The 23,963-nt window shown below is 33.5% G+C and overlaps 1 protein-coding gene across 1 annotated transcript in view; it reads left to right on the forward strand.

Moving 5' to 3' along the window:
* Positions 1–23,963, forward strand: part of LOC108908876 (Kv channel-interacting protein 4-like) — a 78,551-nt gene that overhangs the window by 25,573 nt on the left and 29,015 nt on the right. Inside the window, exons 2-3 of the mRNA XM_018713041.1 lie at positions 20,218–20,342; positions 22,289–22,358. Of these exons, the coding sequence (XP_018568557.1) occupies positions 20,218–20,342; positions 22,289–22,358 (195 nt within the window). The remainder of the gene's footprint in view (positions 1–20,217; positions 20,343–22,288; positions 22,359–23,963) is intronic.

A 23,963-nucleotide genomic window follows, 5' to 3' on the forward strand; every position in this document is an offset into this window, starting at 1 on the left:
ATTCGAGTAGAGAAGTTCGAGCCACCAAATGACTGTGGGAAGATGAACGAATCATCAGTACAACCTTTTCGGACTCAAAAGAGTATACCCAAAGTGGAGAATCCTAGTACCCAGAAACAACTCAACCAAGAAAGTTGATAACGAGATGACGTCTGCGATTCGCTCATCTAACATTACCAAAGAACTGTATAGGAAACTTATTCCAAGCGATTCGAGAAAAAAGTTCGATCAACTACACTAACTTAAAGATCTAATAGGAAAAACTGCACAGAATGTCATCAACACTGGAGATTTTGTAGACAAGATCAAGGGAATTCAATTCAATATTCTAGTGAGTTTTGACGAGCTATTATTGCTGATAAAGATGCAAGTTTTAATGGAATTGGCAAAAGTCTGCACCAGATGGATCTGCTTCTCCTTTAAGGATCAATTATATGAACAAACTGAAGGAGTCGATATGGATTCATATTTGGCGCTGGCATTGGCAAATACATAAAAGCATTTGAGAAGGCCTGGATAAACGGGTTGGTTTAAATGTGTTGACAATACATTTGGCATCTGGTCTAGTGGTTGTAGTAACACAAAGAATTTTGGACAGCATTAATGGACCATGGAGTTTGAAGGAAACAGGATCATTCCGTTTCTACATGTGCTTGTCAAGAAGAAACTGAATGGTTCAAAACAAGCGCCAGAGCGACAATACGACCAAAGAACTTAACCTTCAGTGTTTCATCTGAAGAAGAAAGCATGTCTTCGAAACGTCAAGAATCTTAAACCGACATCATGGCAACCAATCTGGAAGTTATGTCACCATTGACAACTGCCATGGAACCAAGCTAACCACAGAACAAATGGGGGTAGAAGAACACACACTTGACGATTAGCTTTATGGTCCTTCTCAATCGACCAAATGACTACTATTTAATAGTACTCCACAGGCGTAACATTGTGAGACAAAACTAATGAGCTTCGGCTGCCCTGAAATTTTGGCAATCTTCAAATTATGCATTAGATCGACTGTTTATACTGTTTCTGTCAATACGGTGGGTTTTTGAAACTACCTACAGATTTTCGGAGTTAAGTACTTTAAAATGTGAAAGTCGCTTTAGCTTATTTCAACTAGTTAATATGGATGATTTATGAAGCTTTAAATTTTGTTTCCACAGCCAACCAAAATTAAAATTTCTATTAGTTTTCTTAACCAATTTTATCATTTTGATTCGATTACAAAGATGAAAAACCAATAATACATCACGATGGCAAATTTTGGTTAGTCCTGTACCTAAACATTGTTTCTCAAAGTATTTATCAAACTTTTCATAATGGTATTTAAACTTCTAAAGAGGTAATCTCTTTTTTCACTAAGAAGAGCTGCTTAATGTTTCCATAAAGATTTTTCGTTACAAACCCGACTGTCTAGTTCCGACATTCACTATGAAACCAATCCATATTTCACCACCACAAACTATTCTATTATATCCCCACTTTGAGTCGCATCCATATTAATTTCGAAAGTTCATATCTTTCCCGCCATCTATTCATTAACAGAATTAAAGTTAGACAAGCCGTGAAAAGGAGATAGATTATTATGAAGTCTTCAAATCCAGTAGTTCCATCACTCACCGTTTGTTTTCTGAAAAATTAATTCTCGGTATATTTCAAGGCTTCATTTGCTCGGAGAATAAAAACAATAAGTCCTCTCATTCTTTTAGAAAACGTCTCGCTGATTCTGTGAAACTCTGAAAAACTTTGTTCATTAATAGAACAATTAATGTCGTAATTTTTCTGGATTAATTAATTTTAGTTTATTGCGGAACGTTAAGGCAGTTGCATTACAAAGGTAGCTGGCGTGAATTAAATTCTACGTGGGATGTAAAACCGCCATACAAATCGTCTTTTGAAAACATGTAGCGGGTAAAATTCTGGTGTAGTAGCAATTGTTATACCGGTACTTTTCATTTAAAATCTCTGTGCTCTCAATAAAGATTGTACGGAAATGTGCAGAACAATGAAAAGTGGTCTATTGCAAGCTCTAAAGACTATGTATTTTAAAACGCTAAATCCGAATCCGCGACCAGAATTGCTCCATAACCCTCATTTTTTTTTAAATCGCGGAAAACCTGCACTAAACACAGAAAACATGGAAAATTCCATATTTCAAAACTAGAGAGACTCCAACTTCATCATTCATCCCTGTTTCTTATTTCTATGGGATAGCAGAGACAGAAAGAATCACTATGAACAGAAAGAACAGATTTCCATCCAGGGTTGAAAAACATCGAAGCCTTAGTTGGTCCTTCAAATAGGCTGTTTCCACCTCTCCATATCAAACTTGGTCCCCTGAAACAGTTCGTTAAAACTTTGGACAAAGATGGTGACTGTTTTGGATATTTAGGAGAGAAGTTTCCGAAAACAAGTGATGATAAACTCAAAGAAGGTATTTTCGATGGTCCCCAAATCCGTACAAGGTGAAAAATTGATCAAAACAATGAAAGATACTAAAGGAGCAATATGACTAAATTCAAAGAAAGTTGCTCAGAATTTCCTTGAGAAATCAGAAGACTGAGCAAGTGGAAAACTTCAAACAATTAGGTTGCCTGATGATCTTGACTACTCGGAGACAACAGCGAAGGACAGGTTGAACAATTTCACCAAGACATCAAGGAAATGAAGCGTCGGTACCAAGGAAGATGGGATATGATGGCAGATTTCTGTTGGGTGCTTAAAAGAGAAATGAAAACACAGAAAAGAAAAAGAAATTCGTTGCATAGATCGTTTTAAGATAAAAGAGTTCGTTACAATCGGAAAGAGGAGAAGAAAAACATATTTCTTATCTGGAAACGATGTTCACGTCTTCAGATACCTTCATCTCTTTGGTGGCATCAAATGGCTGAAGTTCTATCTATCTCTAGGAAGATTTTACGGTTATTTTGCACGGTATAAAAATATTGGAGGGTAATAGAGTGATTCAATTGTTCCAAATGCTATGCCCCCCCCAGAGTAGGACTTTCCGTATTTGGGGATGGATTTACGGCTATTTAAAAATCGGGGGGGAGGGGTGATGGAGCAATTTTAAATTTGGATTTAGCGCATCCAAAGCGAGATTTAAGGGTGGTTTTTCCTTGATTTATGAAAAATTGATGCAGCAATTCTGGATTCGAATTCAGCGCAAACTTTTTCTTTTTTTACGTGCCTATGTTATTGATCTAGTGGGAATAAAAAAAATGAATGGAAAATCTATGACGATATAATTCAACACAGGGAAGAACAATTCTTTTCTCTCTTAAAATATCTTTGTTCTCCATGAAATTGTGTGGAAATATGTAGTACAGAGTACGAAACGATAATTAGACAAATGTAAATCATCCGAGGAAACCAAAAAAAATGGATGTAACCTTGACGATATAATTTCACAGACAGAATAAAAATTGCACCTTGAAAATTACTAAGGAAAGCCTCCTTGTGTGCTATAGGTAGAAATGTGTTTATTATATCACCCTCGACAGCTTCGCCTTCTCCACATATTCATCCCTTATTTGTTCTTGCATTTAATGTGTAATTTACAAAGGATCGCTCCATTTAAGTCACTGTACACAGCTCGCGATAATTTTATCGGCAACGTAGGAATAAATTTATCACTTTTATTAAAATACGGTCGACAGTTAAAATGAGATATTTCTAACCATATGCCGAATGTAATATATATATGGAATTATACGGTTCATTTATTCGGTTTTACTGCAGATGTCAAAAATTCCATTACGTACTCATAAGCGTCACACCAGGGGGGTAAAGGCGACCGCGAAATTTTAAATTTATTAAAATCACTGATTTGTAAACCGTTAGTAGTGCTTTGCCAAACTATTTATTTTCGATTCCAATCAACAAACAAACATTTATGTAGAGTCAATTATGACCGTTAATGTACTTTATTATTATACAGAGTAGACCTTAATTGGCTCCCGACATTTTCAGGACGGATACTAGAAGATACATACATCAAATAACAAGGGTGACTTATTATATATAAATTTTTTTCCGGTAGTAGATAATAAGGTATATATACCCCTTTAACGAGGAATCATATATATATATTAGGGTTTCTGGTCGAGACTTCGCGAAGCGAGAATTCACGAGAAATCTGGCCTTACTCGAGACGAGAAAAAAGTGTCGAGAAATCGATAAATTAAAAAATCACGCGCGTCTTAAGTTCTTGACTGGAGTTCGTTTCGTTCATGCGTTCAATTCGTTTCTCGACAAATAACTGAGCGGTTAAAGCGGTTTTTCGACTAACTCATGATTTATTTATTAAGTTTTTAAGGCTTTAGTTGACTTTGATGATTCTTATTTTTTTAATGTACCTAGTTATAAGTCTGTGTAGAAATTTTATTATAAGCAGATACCTAATGTTGATGTTGATTCTGAAAATATTTAGTTCCTGTTCCTTTAGTTGATTATTTTATTTTTGGTTTGTTAATTAAAGGATTGTGATTATAAGTGATAAATTAATAGCAAGAACGCTTCTGTATCTTTAAATTAAAGCTAGTTTTTTTATTTCTTCTGTTAAATTAGTTATCTACTGTTTGTTTAATTAAAAGATGCAGTCTTTTAATTAATGATTGTTAATAATTATTGGAAGAAAGCTACGATTCAAAAACATTGAAATAAACATAAGTATATTGAAAGTGAAGTGTTTAATAAAAAAAAACAAGTTAAAGGTTTTCAAGAAGAAGATATTCAAAGTTTAATTTAGTTTTGTTAGTAGAAGTAGAAACATAAAATTAATAAAAATACTGAATAAATAATAAATGTTAATGATGATTGTTAAGTATAATAGCATGTTTATATTTCGCATTGCAATACCAAAATTATGACTTTTTTAAGTTTTAGAAACTTCTCGAGAATTCGAGAATTCCCGGGAATTCCTAGTCGAGAATTCTCGAGTCCCGAGAAAAAAAGTAGGCCGAGAAATCAGAAACCCTAATATATATACATAACATGTTTTTTACCAACCTGAATGCAACAGAATATAATCCCTTTGTTGCATTATTAATTACGGGTTGGGATGAAAGGTAATACAATAAGCTATCGCAATTATGTTGTGATGTATACATTTAATACATAAATCTAGCCTTAGACTTACTGAATGAATTTTACTAGAAACAATCGGTATGAATGTCTTTAATAAACAAATTGAGCTTACAAACTCCATTTTCAATTTTTCTGCTTAGTTAATTAAGATAATAATTAATGTAGCTGTGTCTTTAAAAACTAAAATTCGTATGTTGCAGAAAGTTGATATCAGTACAAAATCCAAAATGGCAAGTCAATCCGACTGGAACCCTATAATAATCCAACTGGAAATTGAATTCCAAATGGATTCGTATTAGAGTTAATCAGGTTTTTATATCAATTAAAGTCAAGTATGGTCTAAATAGAATTAAAAAGACATGCAACAGTAACGCAATTTGGATTTGGTTTAAACCTTTTTGGAATTCACCAAAAATTGCAATTCAAAATTGCATTCCATTGGATTATTCTTCGATTTCAATTCCAATCCAATTAAATTCAACTGAAAGGCGGAGGCGGAATTAAGCTGGTTTTCGGCATCCTTGGCCATAAAAATAAAAAAAAAATTATAACTAATCGATTCCAGTCCAAACGGGACCTCCACCCTCCGTCCTCAATCAAGGATCAAGGTCAATTAGAGGTCAAATTGAGAAAAAGTGCATTAAATCAAAGAATCTCGGAGTCTAGGTGTTTTAGATCGCCAAGTCCGAATCGAAGGTTAGTTTGTCTGTATCGAGCCATTTTAAGGTTGTTTTAAGGTTATTTCAAGGTCAATTTGAGAAAAAGCCGACCAATCAAGTCCAACCATACGTTATACAGGATTTTGGGGTCGCTGGGTTAGAATCCGAGGTTAGTTTGTCGGTATCAAGTCATTTAAAGGTCGTCTCAAGGTCATTTCAAGGTCAAGTTGAAAAACCTGGCTAACCGCCTGTAATAAAGGTTTCTGGGATAGTTGAGTTCGAATCCGAGGTCAGTTTGTCCGCATCAGATCATTTGAGGGTTATTCCAAGGTCATTTAAAGGTCAAACCAAGAAAAAACCGATAAATCGATTACCATTTAATTCATGCTAAATATTTCTTAATGTATTTTTTCATTATTTTCATCATCTCCCCTCCTTCCTTTTTCTCAAATCAACCTTGGAATAACCTTGAACCTTTATTAATACATAAAAATGGACCTCGGATTCGGACTCAGCGAACGGTAATTGATTCTAGGGTTTATTCCATAAATTAACTATCAAATAACCTTAAAATGGTCTTCAAATGACCTGACACAGACAAACTGATCTCAGTTTTGAACTCAGCAACTCCAAATACGTGTACAACAGGCGGTTAGACTTAATTGCTCGGCTTTTATAAACTTGACCTTGAAATGACCTTGAGACGACCTTCAAATAACATGATACAGACAAACTGACCTCGGATTCGAACACAGCGACTCCAAAATCCTGTATAACATGTGATCGGAGTTGATTGCTCGGTTTTTTCTCAATTTGACCTTGAAATGACCTTGAAACAACCTTAAAAGGGTTTGATACAGACAAACTAACCTCCGATTCGGACTCAATGACCTAAACTTCGAGATCCTTTGTTTTACTGCACTTTTTCTTAATCTGACCTCTAATTGACCTTGATCCTGACTAGGAAGAAGGGGGAAGTCCCTTTAGGGATAAAATCGATTAGTTATTGGATACAAATAATAAAAAAAAAATCTTTTTTTTTTGCCAAAAATTAAGGGGGCGAAAACCGACCTAATTGACCTTCCCCCGATAGAAATATAATACAAACTTAATTGAAATAAGTATCCAATTCGAATTCAAATTCCAAATGGTTTAGTATTGGATAGTTGTTCCAGTTGAAGTCCAATAATCTAACGGAAATTCAAGAAAAATCCAACGAGGATAAAATCCGATCAGGACTTCAGTGGAATACAGCTATGTTCCAGTTGCCTTCCAATTAATTATTGCCGGATTTTAGTAACAATATAACAAGAATATGATTGATTCAGTAAAAATTTTGTTGAAATATAATCCGAATTCAATTAGAAATCCAATTCCAAACGGATTTGCACCGGAGCTAATTTCAGTAGAAATCTAATATTAATCCAACTGAAATCCAGGAAAAATACAACCGGAATCCACTTTGGACATGAAAATATAATTATAACCCCTTTTGAATCCAGTTCAATACCAGTTACATTCCAATGGATTATTGTCGGATTCCAATTCCAATCCTACAAAATTCTAATTTAATTCAATTGAAATCTGGTTTAAATGTAATCGCAACTCAGTTGTAATTAAAATTTCCTATTAAATGATATTGCAATTTAATAGAAGTTTTGCTAAAAATTAAGAGAAAAATATCACTGACATTTTATATTCAGCTTGTGGAAGTGCAACGAGATTTTTAATTCGTTTTTATTTTTAGGTCCTTACTCTGCCGCCCGAGACAGCTAAATATTATTTACACTTAGAAGAAGATCAACAAATCCGCAAAATTTTATCAAGATTTGGCTAAAATTTATTTCCAAGCATCCCCCGGACCTCGAAATAATATATACAGAAAGATGAAGTGGTAGATAGACAAGTGACTACACTATGCAGCAAAGTGAATTCTCAAGTATGTAAATAGAAATTCCTTTTCAGATTCCTCCCAAAGAATCTGCCTTCCTCACGAACAATAGATATACTGGACATTCAAATACTCGTGACGAGGCTACTGTCCCTTGCGTAGAACTTAATAAATTAAATTTCGCGTATGTTTCGAATCGCACTCTTATTGGTGCTTCTTAACATTGTTTAGCGGATACGTACAAAATTAGGAAAATACAGGATGTTTCGTACATAGCGTAATAATCTTTTGGTACAGATAGAATTTTAAGGTAAAAACAATATTTCACATTAATCAAGACGGATTGTCAACATTTGTACACTGTTTCAAAACATTTTTTTTTTCATGTAATAGTATTCTGTTTTTATATGTAATTAATATGCAAGATGTTAATTATACAGGGTGTTAATGATAAGTTTTGCCAAACTTTAATGGCGTATTCTACCGATGAAAATAATCAGCTTTTGCCCTATAAAAATTTTTGATAGGACGCTTCCGTACGGAGATACAAGGTGTTAAAAGTTTCAAATATTTATATGATTTTTCCTGTAACTTCACTGGCATAAATGTTTAGTGATAAAATTTGGGGGATGACACTATTTTAGTAGGGACTATTTTTTCATGAATAACTTATTCCAAAATACAGTCCAGTGGCGTAGTTATTGGAGGAGTAGGGGACCTTTTCAAAAATCAAAATCAAAAATATGTCATCCAAAAAATTTTATCACTCAATCTTTTATGCCAGCGAAGTTTCAGGAAAAATAATATAAATATTTGAAACTTTTAACACCCTGTGTCTCCGTAGGGAAGCGTCCTATCAAAAATTTTTATAGGGCAAAACTTTTCATCGGTAGAATACGCCATTAAAGTTAGGCAAAACTTATTACTTAACACCCTGTATATTCAGCTACACTTGAATGGTGAAAAGTTCTTATAAAGATGTACCCGAGAACGCTTCGTTTTGGAGATACAGGGTGTTGTAATTTTAAAAGTACTTAAATATCTCTAAAGTTGCTTGATGTAGATTGATGAAACTTGGGCTAGTAATAATTTAACAAATTATTGACCAAAATTTGCTAAACTAGTAAACATACTTACTCGCCAGTGGCGGAGATTCTGAGAAATATCCACTTCAAAAAAGATATATTTTATTAGAAAAGCGAATAATCTCTTAAGTTATCCCGAGTTAAAATTTAATAGAATTCTCTTACGTAATCGAATAAATTGAAAATAATTCCAAAACTATTCTCACAAAAAAAAATTGAATTGTTTTGTTAGAAATACGATTTTAAATACAACGCAATCGCAAGTCAGTACATCATCAGAAGATCATTTAAAATTTTTAGAAAATCCTTCGAAAAATTTAAAATTGCTACATTAATTATTTTTGGACTTTTCATAATTACATTGTATTAAAATTTGTATTTCAAACAAAAAATTCACATATTTCTTTTGTTATACGAATAGCATTGGAGTTATTTTCGATTTTCCAGTCTTCTCTTTATTGATTTGTGAATCCACCATTAAAGTTTAGCAGTATATAATTAACATCCTGTAATTATTAATGATAAAATTAAGAATTCCATTTTTTTTAAGAATCCGATACCTGGTTTGAAAATTTTTTATTATTCCCTGCAGTCGTATTTCAAAATAATAGGCAGTGATTTCATCTTTAATCCGGCTCGCCATTTTTAGCAGTCAACACAAAGAGAAGTACCAGCCATTTGTAAATTCCTTCTATAAAATTGTGTGTGCCGCATTCTCCCACAGCAGTCGATACTGCACAGTTTTAGAAATTCCTCTGCTGCGGCAAATTCTAGACTTTGATTGGTGTTTGGTGTTTGACGACAATTGGGTTGCGTTCAGTCGGATCCGGGAGAAGTCCGACGATATATTTATAATTTAATGGTGATTGTAATTATTTTATTAGATTTTGGGTTTGTATTCTTAAAATGGAGAGTAATTCAAGCTCAACAGCGTGTTCTCGTTATGGTAAGCACCCTCATCTAACAAGGCAGGAATATCAGATGATAAAAACGTGTATGAAGGGCTTATAAGGCGAAACCAAAATATGAGTGTAAGTGGTGGAACCTGGTGCTGTAATTGTAATTGATAATGCACCATAACATGAGCATGAAGAAAGGCGGAAATTATAGATTAAAATCGACAAAGATCGAATTCGACGAAGCAATGCTTAAACCCAAATTACTGAAAATCACAGAGAGAGAGAGAGAGAAACAGACCAATACATTAAGTATGTAGTGGATGAAATGGTTGCAGCTAATTGGATTCCAGTATTTCGCTTGCCGCTCTACCACTGTGAACTAAATCCCATTGAGTTAATCTGGGCCCAGATAAAAAATGGAGTAGAACGGAAGAATACGACATTTAAATTGCAGGATGTAATATTACTCTTGCATGAAGAGGTTAATCTGATTACAGCAGGAACAACGCATGTGGGATCTCGACACGACAGTTGATGTATTGGTTGATCCACTGATAATACCCCTTGGAGATGACAGCAGCTCTAGTGATGAAGACGACAGTTCTAGTGATGACACTGATAGTAATTGAGCCAGCGACCAGTAATGTATATAGTGCGTAGTGCAGTGTATAGTCCAACGTATAATAAGTGTAATGTATTGTACAATAAGTGTTAATGGTGACCATTATAGTGAAGTGATAGTAGGCAGTAGTGTATACTGTGTATATATAGTTCAGTGTATTATTATAAGTGATAAAGATAAATTCAACAATTGTGGAGAGGATGACAGGTGAGTCTATAAGCTTTTTAAAGTAAATATTCACCGTTAACTTATTTTTTATAATTTTCTGTTCTTCGACCCCTTCTCAAGTAGTACGCCTATGGAATCTTGTCCACTGCACCTCTCACCTTACTACTCTAAGTGCTGGATATGAATCACTGCCCATTTTTATGATATACGGGTATAAGTGCGAAACATCCTGTATAAATGATAAAATATAGGCTCTTATTTTTGTTTGTCGGTTTCTGCGACATTTTTTTATTTATTTTCATTCGTCTTGATGCAATATTTTTTATTTACTGATCCTTCATTATTGATAGCTGCATATTTTGCTCTTACACTAGAAAGCTTACCTCCAAATCTAGTAATATTAGTTTGTAAACAAAACTATTTATTTCCGGATTACATTTGTCAAAATAATACGTGATATGCAGAATAGAATTATTGAATTCTAATAACAATGATTGATGGCATTTCTTCTAAGCATGCTTATGCATGTTTATACGGTATAAATAACCTCGTTAAATGAAAAAAATCGCCAAACTTCTTAATAATATAAAAATTCCACTTGATCGATGCATATTATAAAAATATTTTCGTTGGTAAAAGTATGCCTAGAACAACGAATGCAATATGCATAAATAAAAAGTGTATATACGGGGCTACCTTTAACCTTTAGAAACACGTATCATAAGTTCGTTTTTCAAACTCCGTTGTGAAAACTGATTTTTTTAGTAATTTTCATACCCCGCCGCTGGACAAGCTGGCATGACCTCAAACAACGACAATTTTTATTAAAAAGCTAATTCTCTCACCGCCCGCTTAGAAATACAATTCTGACGCGTTATTAACTGATTTTTGCAGCATATGACATACTTGAAATCACGGCTTTTAAAATTTCTGGTCCTAACTTGCTCACTCTCTGAGTTTATTCCAGTCCAATATTAGCGTATTGGCGTTCAAATTAGTTTTATTTAGACAATTAGTGACGTATCTAATCCCAATATTTATTAAATCATGTAATTTTTTTTAAACAATGGTATGTTTGGTGTTTCGTCCGCATTGATATAAAAAAAGTATGGTGACCTTAAAATAACAAGTCGCTAAACCATACAAGCATACGTTTTATTAAATTATTTCCCATTGTCGCTCTCTAACAATTGATTTAAGAAGATAACGAGTGCACTGATACAACTTACCAGGCTAATTCCCGGTGGCCAGGCTTGATTAAAATAAAAAGTATTTCAGAATCGTATTCATGGATACGTACTATTGCCCTTAAAAAATGAACACCACTTAAAGTCGATTTGTTCAGTAACATTAGAACGTAACTAATCCTATTTTAAATAGCTAACGCTCGGTATACTCTGGACGTTGGATAAATATTTTTCTTCCTTAACCAGTTGTAAGCGAGGTAATATATAGTTTCTTGAGGAATCATATTTTTTCCGAGCATTAGAACCTCTACTTAGATCCCCATTATACGACACCTTTGGGACCGAGAAAAAAAATGTGATCTTATACCTTAAGGAGTCCAGTGACATACTGAAATAACACATCGCCTGATAAGTGAAATTGGAAAATGTTCGAAGGGAGACATAAACAAAAGAATAGGGTCGTTCGTTCAGATATTTAACACGTATAGTTCGTAATTTTTCGATTTTCGATCGTTTGAGCAAGAAACAAGAAATACAAAATAAATTAGTTTGTGGAAGTTGGCATTATAAGAATTAATTTTCTAGTAATCATAACCTCTTAAAATGGTGTACTTAAAACATATTTTTTTTTAGTTTACCAGGGGCGGGCTAAGCTTTACAACTCAATGCCTAAATTTTTAATACCCTGTATGATAAAGACTTTAAAATAATAAATCTGGGTAGCTTCAACCATCACATACAATTTTTATTAAATTATATTAATTACTTTAAAAGTTATTCAAGAAAAATCGATTTCCAGCGTTGTCAGTCAGGGACATATATCTCCGTAGGGAGGGCCTGTACGAAAAAATTTTATAGGAACTTGTTATCTTATTTTTTCATGTTATATCTTCTATCTGCACCCGAGAGATTTCCCACATTTTCCGGGACACCCTGTATGCGTGAGGCGCTGCCTCAGAATGCTTTTCACGTTCACGTCACGTTAGTATACTGTTACTTTGCTATCGTGCGGATGTTGCTCAATTAAATCCTATCCGTTGGTGTGTATAATGTTGTATTGTAGACAATTTAATTTCTTGCTTTTTAATAAATAATGCGTACGCCTATGTCCCGCCTATGACCTGAGTTAACTTGATATGTGTGTCAGCTCGAGAAATTAAATAACATTTACTCTGCCCCGTTTTTATTTTCATAATATTTTAGTGAGGTTTTCTTACTTTTAATTAATTTCGAGGAGCAACTTCATTAAATCGACTTTACGCCGGTCCCTATAGAAAACCGTCAATTTGTTGGGAGTTTCCAGGGTTACATTCACTTTTAAAGTATTTGGAGTATGGAATATACACGACGTTTCACAATAACGTACCACAAATCCTAGGAGTCACATAAAAAATAAGAAAATTTTTTCCTATAAATTATATCGCCTTTTGTTTTTTATATACCTCACAGTAAAGTTAATTTTGTTTTTAATTCTGCATAAAAATGTGCAGGACGTTTGTTATACTGCACAACGCCCTGTACATCTTATTTAAAAATTAATCAAGCTATATTTTTCCTTTTAAAAGTTCACCATAGTTTGGCACGTCAATGGCTTTTAGTGTTCAGCTTTTTGCACATAATTATGACATACCCTGTATACATTACTTATATACTAGGCGACTAAATGTAATCCTCCAGTTCCGATTAATTGTTTTGAATGAGAAAAACTACGAGAAGCTAGATTTTCGTGTACTAGTCTTGACTTGATTTTCAGCTTGAAGTAAAAAAAGCGAATCCGTAAAGCAATGTACACAAGCTAGCGCAAAGAGACCAATAAGAGCAAATGTGAAAACTGTGTAGCCGAATCTCCCAAGGCAAGTTGACGGCCTCTTTATATAAATAAAATTGGGGAACTCATTCTAAAGTTGGAAATCAGATTCGACAATAATTTACACCCTTTGCCGTTTTATGAACGTTTCGCTTTAAAATTGAAACGGATTTCAGGATTCCTCTATTATTCAGATTTCAGTTTACTTATGTTTACAGAATATTTATCGAATAAACATACATCTGACTCAAATTTTCTTGAGCTACGAAAAAGAATTTATCTACTATATGGATCAAAAGTGCTGTTGTAGTTTATTTTCGCGGACTAAACTGTCACTTTTAATCACCCAGTACGATTTTGCACTTCGTGAACTTCAAATTTCTATTAAAAACACAGTATTACAGTTTACATCTTTACCATGGTATTTTATAACTGTTACAATGCATTAATAACATGTGTTAAATTAATATATAATAATAAATATATAATTGCGGGGTTACTAACCCTATCATCAAAACGTTCCTTTAGAAAGCAGTTTTTTAGAGTTTCAAACTGACTTGAGTAGTCAGTGATTGGAAAAACATTCGAATTCATGATGCACAACCCCATAACCCCATAACCATAGTTTCATAACCCCGTAACCCTATAGCCCCGTAACCTTATAACATGGGATGTGGCAGAGTGTAGAACCATGTGGGAACATGTATCTAATACATCAGGAACCCGAAACTACATTACTGTGGGTTGGCATGCTTGCCTAACCATAACCCTACAACCCCTTAGTGCAAGGATGTATAACCACTTTGTGGGAACATGAATCTCATACATTAGGGGTATAACTACTGACTGAGTTTGGAGACTTTTATAACTCCCATAACCCAATAACCCCGTAACCCCATAATCCTGGGTGTACGAGGTAGTATAATCTGAGGAATTGATGCAAGCTCCTTTAGGGCATATAGATGTCTGTTACAAAGTATTTTCTATTCCTTTGGCGTAATTGATTATATCAAAACACTCCTCTAGAAAGTAGTTTTCTAGAGTTTGAAACTGACTTGGGTAGTCAATGATTGAAAAAACATTCGAATTCGTAATCTCATTACACCACAACCCCATAACCCCGTGGCTTCATAACCCCGTAACCCTACAGCCCCGTAACTTCATAACCCGTGTCAGAGTGTAGAACCTTTGTGGGAACATGTATCTCGTATAACAGAGATCCGAAACTGCATGACTGTGAGCTGGCAGGCTTCTCTAACCCCATAACCCCGTAACCCCTTAGTGAGAGGACGTATAATCACGAAACTTTCTGGGAACATGAATCTCATACATCAGCGGTACTACTAGTGCGAGTTTGCAGGCTTCTATGACCCCATAGCCCCGCAACCCCATAATTCTGGGTGTACGAGGACGTATAACCACGAAACTGAGAGGAATTGACTCAGTAGTCCTGTAACCTCTAACCCAGGGCATGCAAGCTCCTATAAACCTATGATTTAGGGCATATAGATGTGTGTTACAAAGTCATCCCGGGATTTTTCTATTTGTATCTACACAGAGCCTAGCAGAAAGTGTAAAAAGTAGCTCATCAATACTTCAAAACTAAAGTATTTTATAATCCTTCGGGATAATTGATCCTATCATAACCCCATAGCTTCATAACCCCTTAACCCTATAGCCCCGTAACCTCATAACCCGGGATCTGTAGAACAATGAAGCTCTGTGGAAACATGTATCTCGTACATCACAGAACTGAAACTACATGAATGTGGGCCGGCAGGCTGTTCTAACCCCATAACCCCGTAACCCCTTAGTGAAAGGATGTACAATGACGAAACTTTCTGACTACGCAGGCTTCTATAACTCCATAAACCCAATAACCCTGATCCATTTCAGCCTCATGTTGATTGGCACTCCAGACACTTTGAATGCTTTGTCTTGTACTTAAATGTGGATTCACTTTCACAATATTTAAAATTTGTCGCAAACCCCTTCCACAAACACACAGACCATTTTGAATACTGTTAAGGTTGATGTAAACAATAAACCACGGTAATAAGAACACTATCAAAACCACAGTAACTGAACAAACAAAACACTTAAGATACTTACCATTATATTTTTGGTGCGGTAACGCACACATCCCTGATGTTTTTTTTTTGATAATTCGTGAATCACGCTGTATAGCCATTACTTTTCTGTAAAAGACAACCGTATAGGATTTAGTGCTTGCTCTTCACACACTACATTTATTTTGATAACGATAATGAGTAGTGGCTATTTCGGCTGTAAAGGGACAATGTCTTCACCACGAGTACATTTTTTTTAACCTCAAGTTTGTATGGTTGTGTTTAATGTAAGAACAAGCTAAATGGTCTCCAGGCGTATTCCTAATAGTAAAGTTGGGTCCTGGCTTCTAATTGTGCCATTTGAGAGTTTCGGGACTTTCAGCGTGATAAACGTAATACCAGGCATGTACAAAGAACCCTCCTGGTGACGTCTGCAAGACACTAAATTTCTGCTTTACCACCCGTTTCACTCTATCCAGAATTTACATCCCGATTCGCATCACGAAAATTAAGTGAAATTAAATGGGAGTTCGTTCTAGAAAATTGATTCCAATATTCGTAACTGACAACTTATTTGCGTGAAGTCATAGCTCATTTCATTATTTCATTCGTCTTATCGGCTCCTAGTAAATTAATTATTCACTTGTTTGGTTTACAATTTCTAACAAAATGCCAGAGTCTTATGTACACGACACAACACTACAACATCTCAAAAACAAAGGAATCAAAATTTAAAAATATTTTTTATATAAACATTCGACTTATAACCTATTTTTAAAATGTAGGGTGCTGAAGTAAAATGTATAACCATAAATATATTACAATATAATATAATGTAATGTAATATAATGTAATATAATGCAATATAATATAATATAATGTAATGTAATGTAGTGTAATGTAATGTAATATAATATAATATGATATAATATAATATATAAGGTAATATATTCTAATATAATGTAATGTAATATAATAAAATAATAAATTCTGTGAAGAAAATTTGTAACATTTGCACTGAAACCAAAGAATTGAAGACACGCACAGTAATTTATGACTCAGAGTATCAAAGGATTTTTAAATGTATAAACATTCATTTGGTTTTGACAGACAGGATTAAAACTAACACTTTACTCCCTGATATGAAGTATTAAAACAGCACTTCAATTTGGAGAGTACAATAAATGAAATATTATAAAATTTTATGTAATTTCTTTAATACACATCGTAGTACGAATAGTCCTGTATAATTTCTAAAGCTGGTAAACTTATCCCTTGGGCCTTTTCACCATTTTCCGCGATAAAGTATATGTTTTCCTTAGCTGTAGATCTACCGAAATCAATAATTCCGAATAAAATATTCTGTTTACAAAGAAAACACAAGAAGAGAAAATGCGTGAAACCATTTTTCATGAAACACCTACGATGTAAAATTCTGCCACTGTTTAGGTTATCATTTAAATGAACTGACTTATAAAGAACGAGTCCAGGAAAATTTTATTCTTATTATTTACAGATCAAATTCATTCATGGATCAACTATACACGAAAAAGTAATCAATGCAAGTCACCGACAGAACAGAATCGCTAAAATTTGACAGAAATAGATTTGTTCATAGGTGGTGATATATGTCTTAGAAGCTGGCGAAATTTTTTTAGGGTCTGTCAGAGATTGATGGCAACAACAGAGGTAATATTTATGTCTGCCGGCATCAAAAGGCGATACATTAATTAAATCTAAGCTGCAGAAAATATGTTTAGAGCCTGAACTACGTCGAGACTGATTTATATCCACGTTTGTTGATTTATATAAAAAAACTGCAAATGTGTGAAGTTTCATAAATTTCTTCACTTCTTAAAGTAGATACATTTTAGCTTTTATTGTCTCAAACTAAAAAAAAACTAAAAAACACTTTCAATCTTGTACTCAATGTATTAAAAGTGATTTTTATTATCTATTTTTGTAAAGTATTGTGCCGTTTTCAACCCCAAAGAATTGATTTTTCTTTTAGTCTCTTGATTAATGATACGTGGAATGTGCGTGTGAATGTTTAAGTCCAAAAGGCATCCTTTTAAATTCATAATGGCATTTCAGTTTAAATTAATACATTAGCCAAGTCCATGAAGAAACAAACGAATATTTATTTACAAATCTAAATATATTAGACAGTTTTAATTTTATTTTATTTCAGAGTGAAAATATTTTTATACTAAGTGGTTCATATAAAACTCTCCCCAATAACTTGTTAAACGAATGAGATTTTTTGATTTTATGAAAGCCAGTAGATAGAGCTATGAACGCTAATTAAAAACTTTTTTACAAATAGTACCCTAAAGGGAGGTTATATTCTACTAATCATATTATTGATGTGACAAAAGACTGGTCTAGTACGATTTTTTTAAAGGATCATTTTTCCAGAAAGTGATATTAGGCATTTTTTTATCAAAAAGATAATATTACCAGGCTATTTGACACTCATCGAAATACCTATATACCAAATTTCATCGACAATTGTCTATTGAGTGTTTATTTTTATGGGGTGCCAAACTTCGAAAAATCAGACAAATAAAAATTATAATAAGTAGGTCAAAGATTGCCATGAAAGTGAAAACAAATACCAAGCGGACAAAGGAAAAATACAGGTACTATAAATTTAAAACTTTTAATTATATTAATTAATTAAAAATAATAACGTACAAAAAATGTAATGAATTATAAATACTAAGTTGTTAAACAAATAAATTGCAAGACGTTAATCTAAATTAAGTTTTAGTTTTCTCCACCAAACCTCCTTCCATCGAACACATTTTTCCAATCCTCTTCTTAAATTTAAAAATAATTTACATACTGTTGTGGAGTAATCTCTACGCAAGCTTGCCTTATGTAATTCATTAGGTCATCCATATTCCTTGGTCTGTTTTTATAAACATTTTGTTAATAAAACCCCAAAAGTAGCAGTCCATAGGGGACAAATCAGGGGACCTTGGTAACCATGCATGACCTGGCATTTCGGAGACTACTTTTTGGGTTATTACGAAAATATTGTAATATTACTTGTTGTTGGTCATTTATTGGACCAACAATTCATTTGTGTACCTACAATTAGCAAGAATTTTAACAATTAAATACATACTACATATTAATTACCAAATTTCTTACCAGTTTCATCAAACAACTTGTTGATCTTGTGAACAATAATNTATTTTGAGAAGATACGATTCCGTTTGTCGTAAAGGTAGTGAAAATAATATTGCCCAGAAAATTATTGTCATTTAAATAATTTCCCTGTGACTACCAACAAAATTATTCCATTCGCCTTTCCTCATCGCCCTCTTCCAATGTTTGAAGAAACTTGGGCTTAAACTGGTTTATATTATGATTTTTTAGACAACGATGAATTTTATTTTGCGAACAGTTTAACACCAAACTGGCATTTCGGAGACTACTTTTTGGGTTATTACGAAAATATTGTAATATTACTTGTTGTTGGTCATTTATTGGACCAACAATTCATTTGTGTACCTACAATTAGCAAGAATTTTAACAATTAAATACATACTACATATTAATTACCAAATTTCTTACCAGTTTCATCAAACAACTTGTTGATCCTGTGAACAATAATGTAAGATATAGTTTTATTCTGGTGCCGCTCATTAAAGATTTCGGCAACTTCTCTAAAACTATGGAAATCACCCCTTAATATAACAATCTTTATTTTTTCTTGTAAAGATATATATTCTGCAGTCTTACTTTATACAACTAACTAATTTATCAGTAACAGTTAAATGTCAAAAATGTCAACAATAAAGCTTTCATTTTTCATCATAGCCTACCTCTATTATTTCAATTATTGTTTAAAACATTGTTTAAAATTACTTCATTCATTCCGTGTAATTGGAAGGATATTTTTAAATTTAAGAAGACGATTGGAAAAATATGTTCGACTGGAAGGAGGTTTGGTGACGAAAACTAAAATTTAATTTAGATTGTTGTGCAATTTTTTATTTAACAACTTAATATTTATAATTCTTTACCTACATTTTTTGTACGTTAATTATTATTTTTACTGTGGCCGCAATTAATGATGTTAAATTTATAGTGTCTGTATTATTCTTTGTCCGATTGGTACTTGTTTTCACTTTCATGGCAATCTTTGACCTGCTTATTACAATTTTTAGTTGTCTGATTTTTCGAAGTTTGGCACCCCATAAAAAACACTCAATAGACATTTGTCGTTATTATCAAATATTATCTATTTGATAAAAAATGTCTAATTTCTGGAATTTCTGGAAAAACGACCCCTTTAAAAAATCGTAATAGGCTACTTTTGTTGCATCAATAAAATGATAAGTAGAATATAACCTCCCTTCAGTCCACAGCCTTCTCAAATTCCCAGAGGTGTTAACCTGAAGAACGGGACACATTGTATATAAAATACTTTAGAAAAATCTGATTTCAACTATTAATTGAGGTTATTGACCCTTAACCTTGGAGATTAAAATAATACACTTTAATCTATTTATATATGATTTAATAGTATGATACGAATACGTTTTTGGGTAATTTGACGTGCTATTTAGGAAGTAGGTATTTGTTGCATTATTTTTATAGGAACTTTGATACTGAACTGCACATTGCCTTAAATAAACTAAGTGGTTAATTAGATACAGTTGATTACTCTGTTAATTTTTGAATTTTGTTGAAAACCTTGTCTGACCGAGAAATTTGTTTTCCAGACGATGACAACGACGAATTTACTTTCCACATAGCACGCTATCGGCCTGAGGAGTTGCAGAAATTAGCATCGAAAACAAAATTTACGAGGAAAGAAATCCAATTGATGTACCGAGGATTCAAACAGGTTGGTGAAGGGGAGAGCGAGAAAGAGAATTGAGGGCCGTGAATGGATGTATTCAATGTATTCAAAAACGGATGAAAAGACCCAGTGGTAAACCTACGTACTACAACGAAAAATATGTTTTACGATAAATAACACAATACGAGTCAACTGCCTACGTGTTCCTGTGAATACACCCACTTGTGTGTAGTCATTATTGAAGGAAGGTGTTCCGATCGGCTTTGCGGCATACACTTGAATTCATCCAGTTACGCGTTAAAATAGAATTAAAAGGCGGGATTTTTCATATATTCGAATATACACTGTTAAGGGGTCAATCCTCACGACACAAAAGCTCAATAAGAAAATTTATTTAACATTTATTCTGAATAAAAAAGCCACACTTTAAATTTTCAGGTTAAGCCCTTATACAGGGTGTATCACGTTTTTTTTATCTGATCTGATTCGGTGACACTATTTTTCATTCTTAATAGGGTTGTAACTTCCTTACGAGACATTTATACACCTCCGCCGCAGGGGACATTAGACACCTTAAGGAAATTGGTCTTTCGGTGGAATTTCCTGAAAAATTGATATGTTGTCAATTTCTCACTGCTTTTTGACCCTTTTGTGAGCCCTGAAGACTTTTGATCAGTGATAAAAAAGGGACAAGATATCAATTTTTCAGGAAATTTCACAGAAAGACCAATTTCCATAAGGTGTACGGGGTCCTATAACCTGGCGGTATAACATTTCAAAATAATATGAGTTCTTAAAAACAGGCCGTTGAACGCTTCACTTTTGAGGTACAGTGTCAAAATTTAGAAAGCTAGTCAAATTTATATAAATTTTATACGTAGATTAATAAAACTTTAGGTGATGACTTAACTAACAGCAAAAATTTTGCTACACGAATCTATCAACCAGTAGCGGAGATGCTAGTCGATACCTCACTGAGAACCCCAAAATTTCGGCGCAGCTGAATATTTTTGAAATTATAAATTATTATTTAATGGTTGGTGTTTTATTAGAGTAATTATTTTTTTTATTTTAAATAAGCTTTTGACATGGTTAAATAAATTGAAAATAACTTCAAAACTGTCAATTTCACAAAAAAAGTAATTATTTGTTATAAATTAAGTCCAAAAAAATCATTGACGTGAAAATTTTAAATACTAAGATTTTATCATCTGGTGGTTATATTATATTTAAAATTAAAACTCCTCTATTTTATTATTGATTGTTTTTTAAACCAGCCACCTGAATTAAATGCTCTTATTCAATTTCCAAAATATTCAGTCGAAATTCTGGAATTCTTAGTGGCGGTATCTTTCACCATCTCCGTCGCTGGCTAACGGCTATGTGCAGCAGCTTTGCTAATGTTTGCCCATAATTTGTTGTCGTCACCTAAATATAAAAGGATTTGCAAAATCCTCGTAAAACCTTGTTAATAATTTATCAGGTTTAATAAAGCTAAATCTAACAAAGTACGCTTCGGTAGTAATAACTTGAAAAGCTCATTAAAAATTAAAAATGATTATCGGGTTTTGCAAAAGTTAATTTAATGTACTCGTTGGTAAATCCGAACCGGTAATAAAAAATAAAATTTCCTTAGCGGGAATTTTTCACTGGCAGATTTGAAGCGTTCATCGAAATGCTTGTTTAAGAAAGTAGACGCTGAATATCGAGCAGTTATTTCTGAAGTTACGACTGATTCGCTTTTATATCCATTTCTCGCTGTTTTCTTGGTTTTATCGAAAGTAATGTTTAAAACCATTAATCACGTCGATTATTTGTTTTTAAGAAATTTACGAACTTAAAAAGAAAACAACTGATAACTGAACAGTAAAAGAACTTCTTATTATTCTCGTATTGGATGAAAAGACTTGTAAGATGTCTTTTGTTCATTCAATATGAACATCCCATCTTACTCTAGATTATTATTATCATTATTATTCTTTTTATTACAGGAATGCCCGACGGGAATGGTTGATGAAGAGTCGTTCAAACACATATTTTCTCAGTTTTTTCCATTAGGTGGTAAGTAAATTTAATTTCATAAACCTATGAAGCTAGAACTACACAGTGCGCTATGTTCACTTGGATCACTAGACACATGAAGAACGACGTTCACACTATAATCAAATAGTTAAAATAACGATGTTTTCAAAATATCTGTCGTCGCAAATAGTTGTACAGCTGTCTATTTATTGTTAGAGATACACTAGCTATGTTCGCTATACACGTTAAAAGAGCAAATACTATGACCACATGGAGTGCTATACTAGCTATACTCGCTATACACGTTAGAACAAATTCTACGACCACATGAAGCGCTATGGTTGCTATGTTCGTCATGTTATGTCTATAAATGTATATTAAGACCACACAGTGCGCTATGTTCACTTGGGTCACTAGACACATTATAATCAAATAGATAAAATTTCTTAGCGATATTTTGAAAATATCTACCGTCTCAAATATTTGTATAACTACATCTATTTAATGTTATAGCTCCACGGAACCCTACACTAGCTATGTTCGCTATACACGTTAGAACAGCAAATACTATGACCACACGCAGCGCTATACTAGCTATACTCGCTATACACTTTAGAACAACAAATCCTACGCCCACATGAAGCGCTATGTTTGCTATGTTCGTTATGTTTTCTATGTCTATAAACGTATGATAAGACTACACAGTGCGCTATGTTCACTTCGGTTACTAGACACATTAAAAACAGCGTTTATATTATAATCAAATGGCTAAAATTACTTAGCGATGTTTTAAAAATATCTATCGTCGCAAATATTTGTACAGCTACGTCTATTTAATGTTAGAGCTGCACGGAACCATACACTAGCTATGTTCGCTATACACGTTAGAACAACAAATACTATGACGCAACGCTATACTAGCTATACTTTAGAAGAACAAATTCTACGATCACATGAAGCGCTATGTTCGCTATGTGCGTTATGTCCTCTATGTCTATAAACGTATATTAAGACCACCCAGTGCACTATGCTCACTTAGTTCACTTGACATATTAAAAACAGCGTTCACATTATAATCAAATAGATAAAATTACTTAGCGATGTTTTGAAAATATCTATCGTCGCAAATATTGGTATAGCTACGTCTATTTAATGTTTGAGCTTCACGGAATCATACACTAGCTATGTTCGCTATACACGTTAAAACAGCAAATACTATGACCACATGGAGTGCTATACTAGCTATACTCGCTATACACGTTAGAACAACAAATTATACAACCACATGACGCGCTATGTTCGCTATGTTCATTATATTCTCTATGTCTACAAACGAATGTTAAGTGCGCTATGTTCACTTAGGCCACTAGACACATTTAAACACAGCGCGCACAATATAATAAAATAGATAAAAGTACTTAACGATGTTTTCAAAATACCTGTCGTCTCAAATATTTGTATACGTCTATTTAATGTTCGAGCTGCACAGAACCGTACACTAGCTACATCGCTATACACGTTAGAGTTAGAATAGCAAATACTATGATCACACGCAGCGCTATACCAACTATACTCACTATACACTTTAGAAAAAAATTCTACGACCACATGAAGCGCTATGTTCGCTATGTTTGTTATACTCTC

This window comes from Anoplophora glabripennis, unplaced genomic scaffold (assembly GCF_000390285.2).
Source record: "Anoplophora glabripennis isolate ALB-LARVAE unplaced genomic scaffold, Agla_2.0 scaffold9, whole genome shotgun sequence".
Lineage (NCBI taxonomy): Eukaryota > Metazoa > Arthropoda > Insecta > Coleoptera > Cerambycidae > Anoplophora > Anoplophora glabripennis.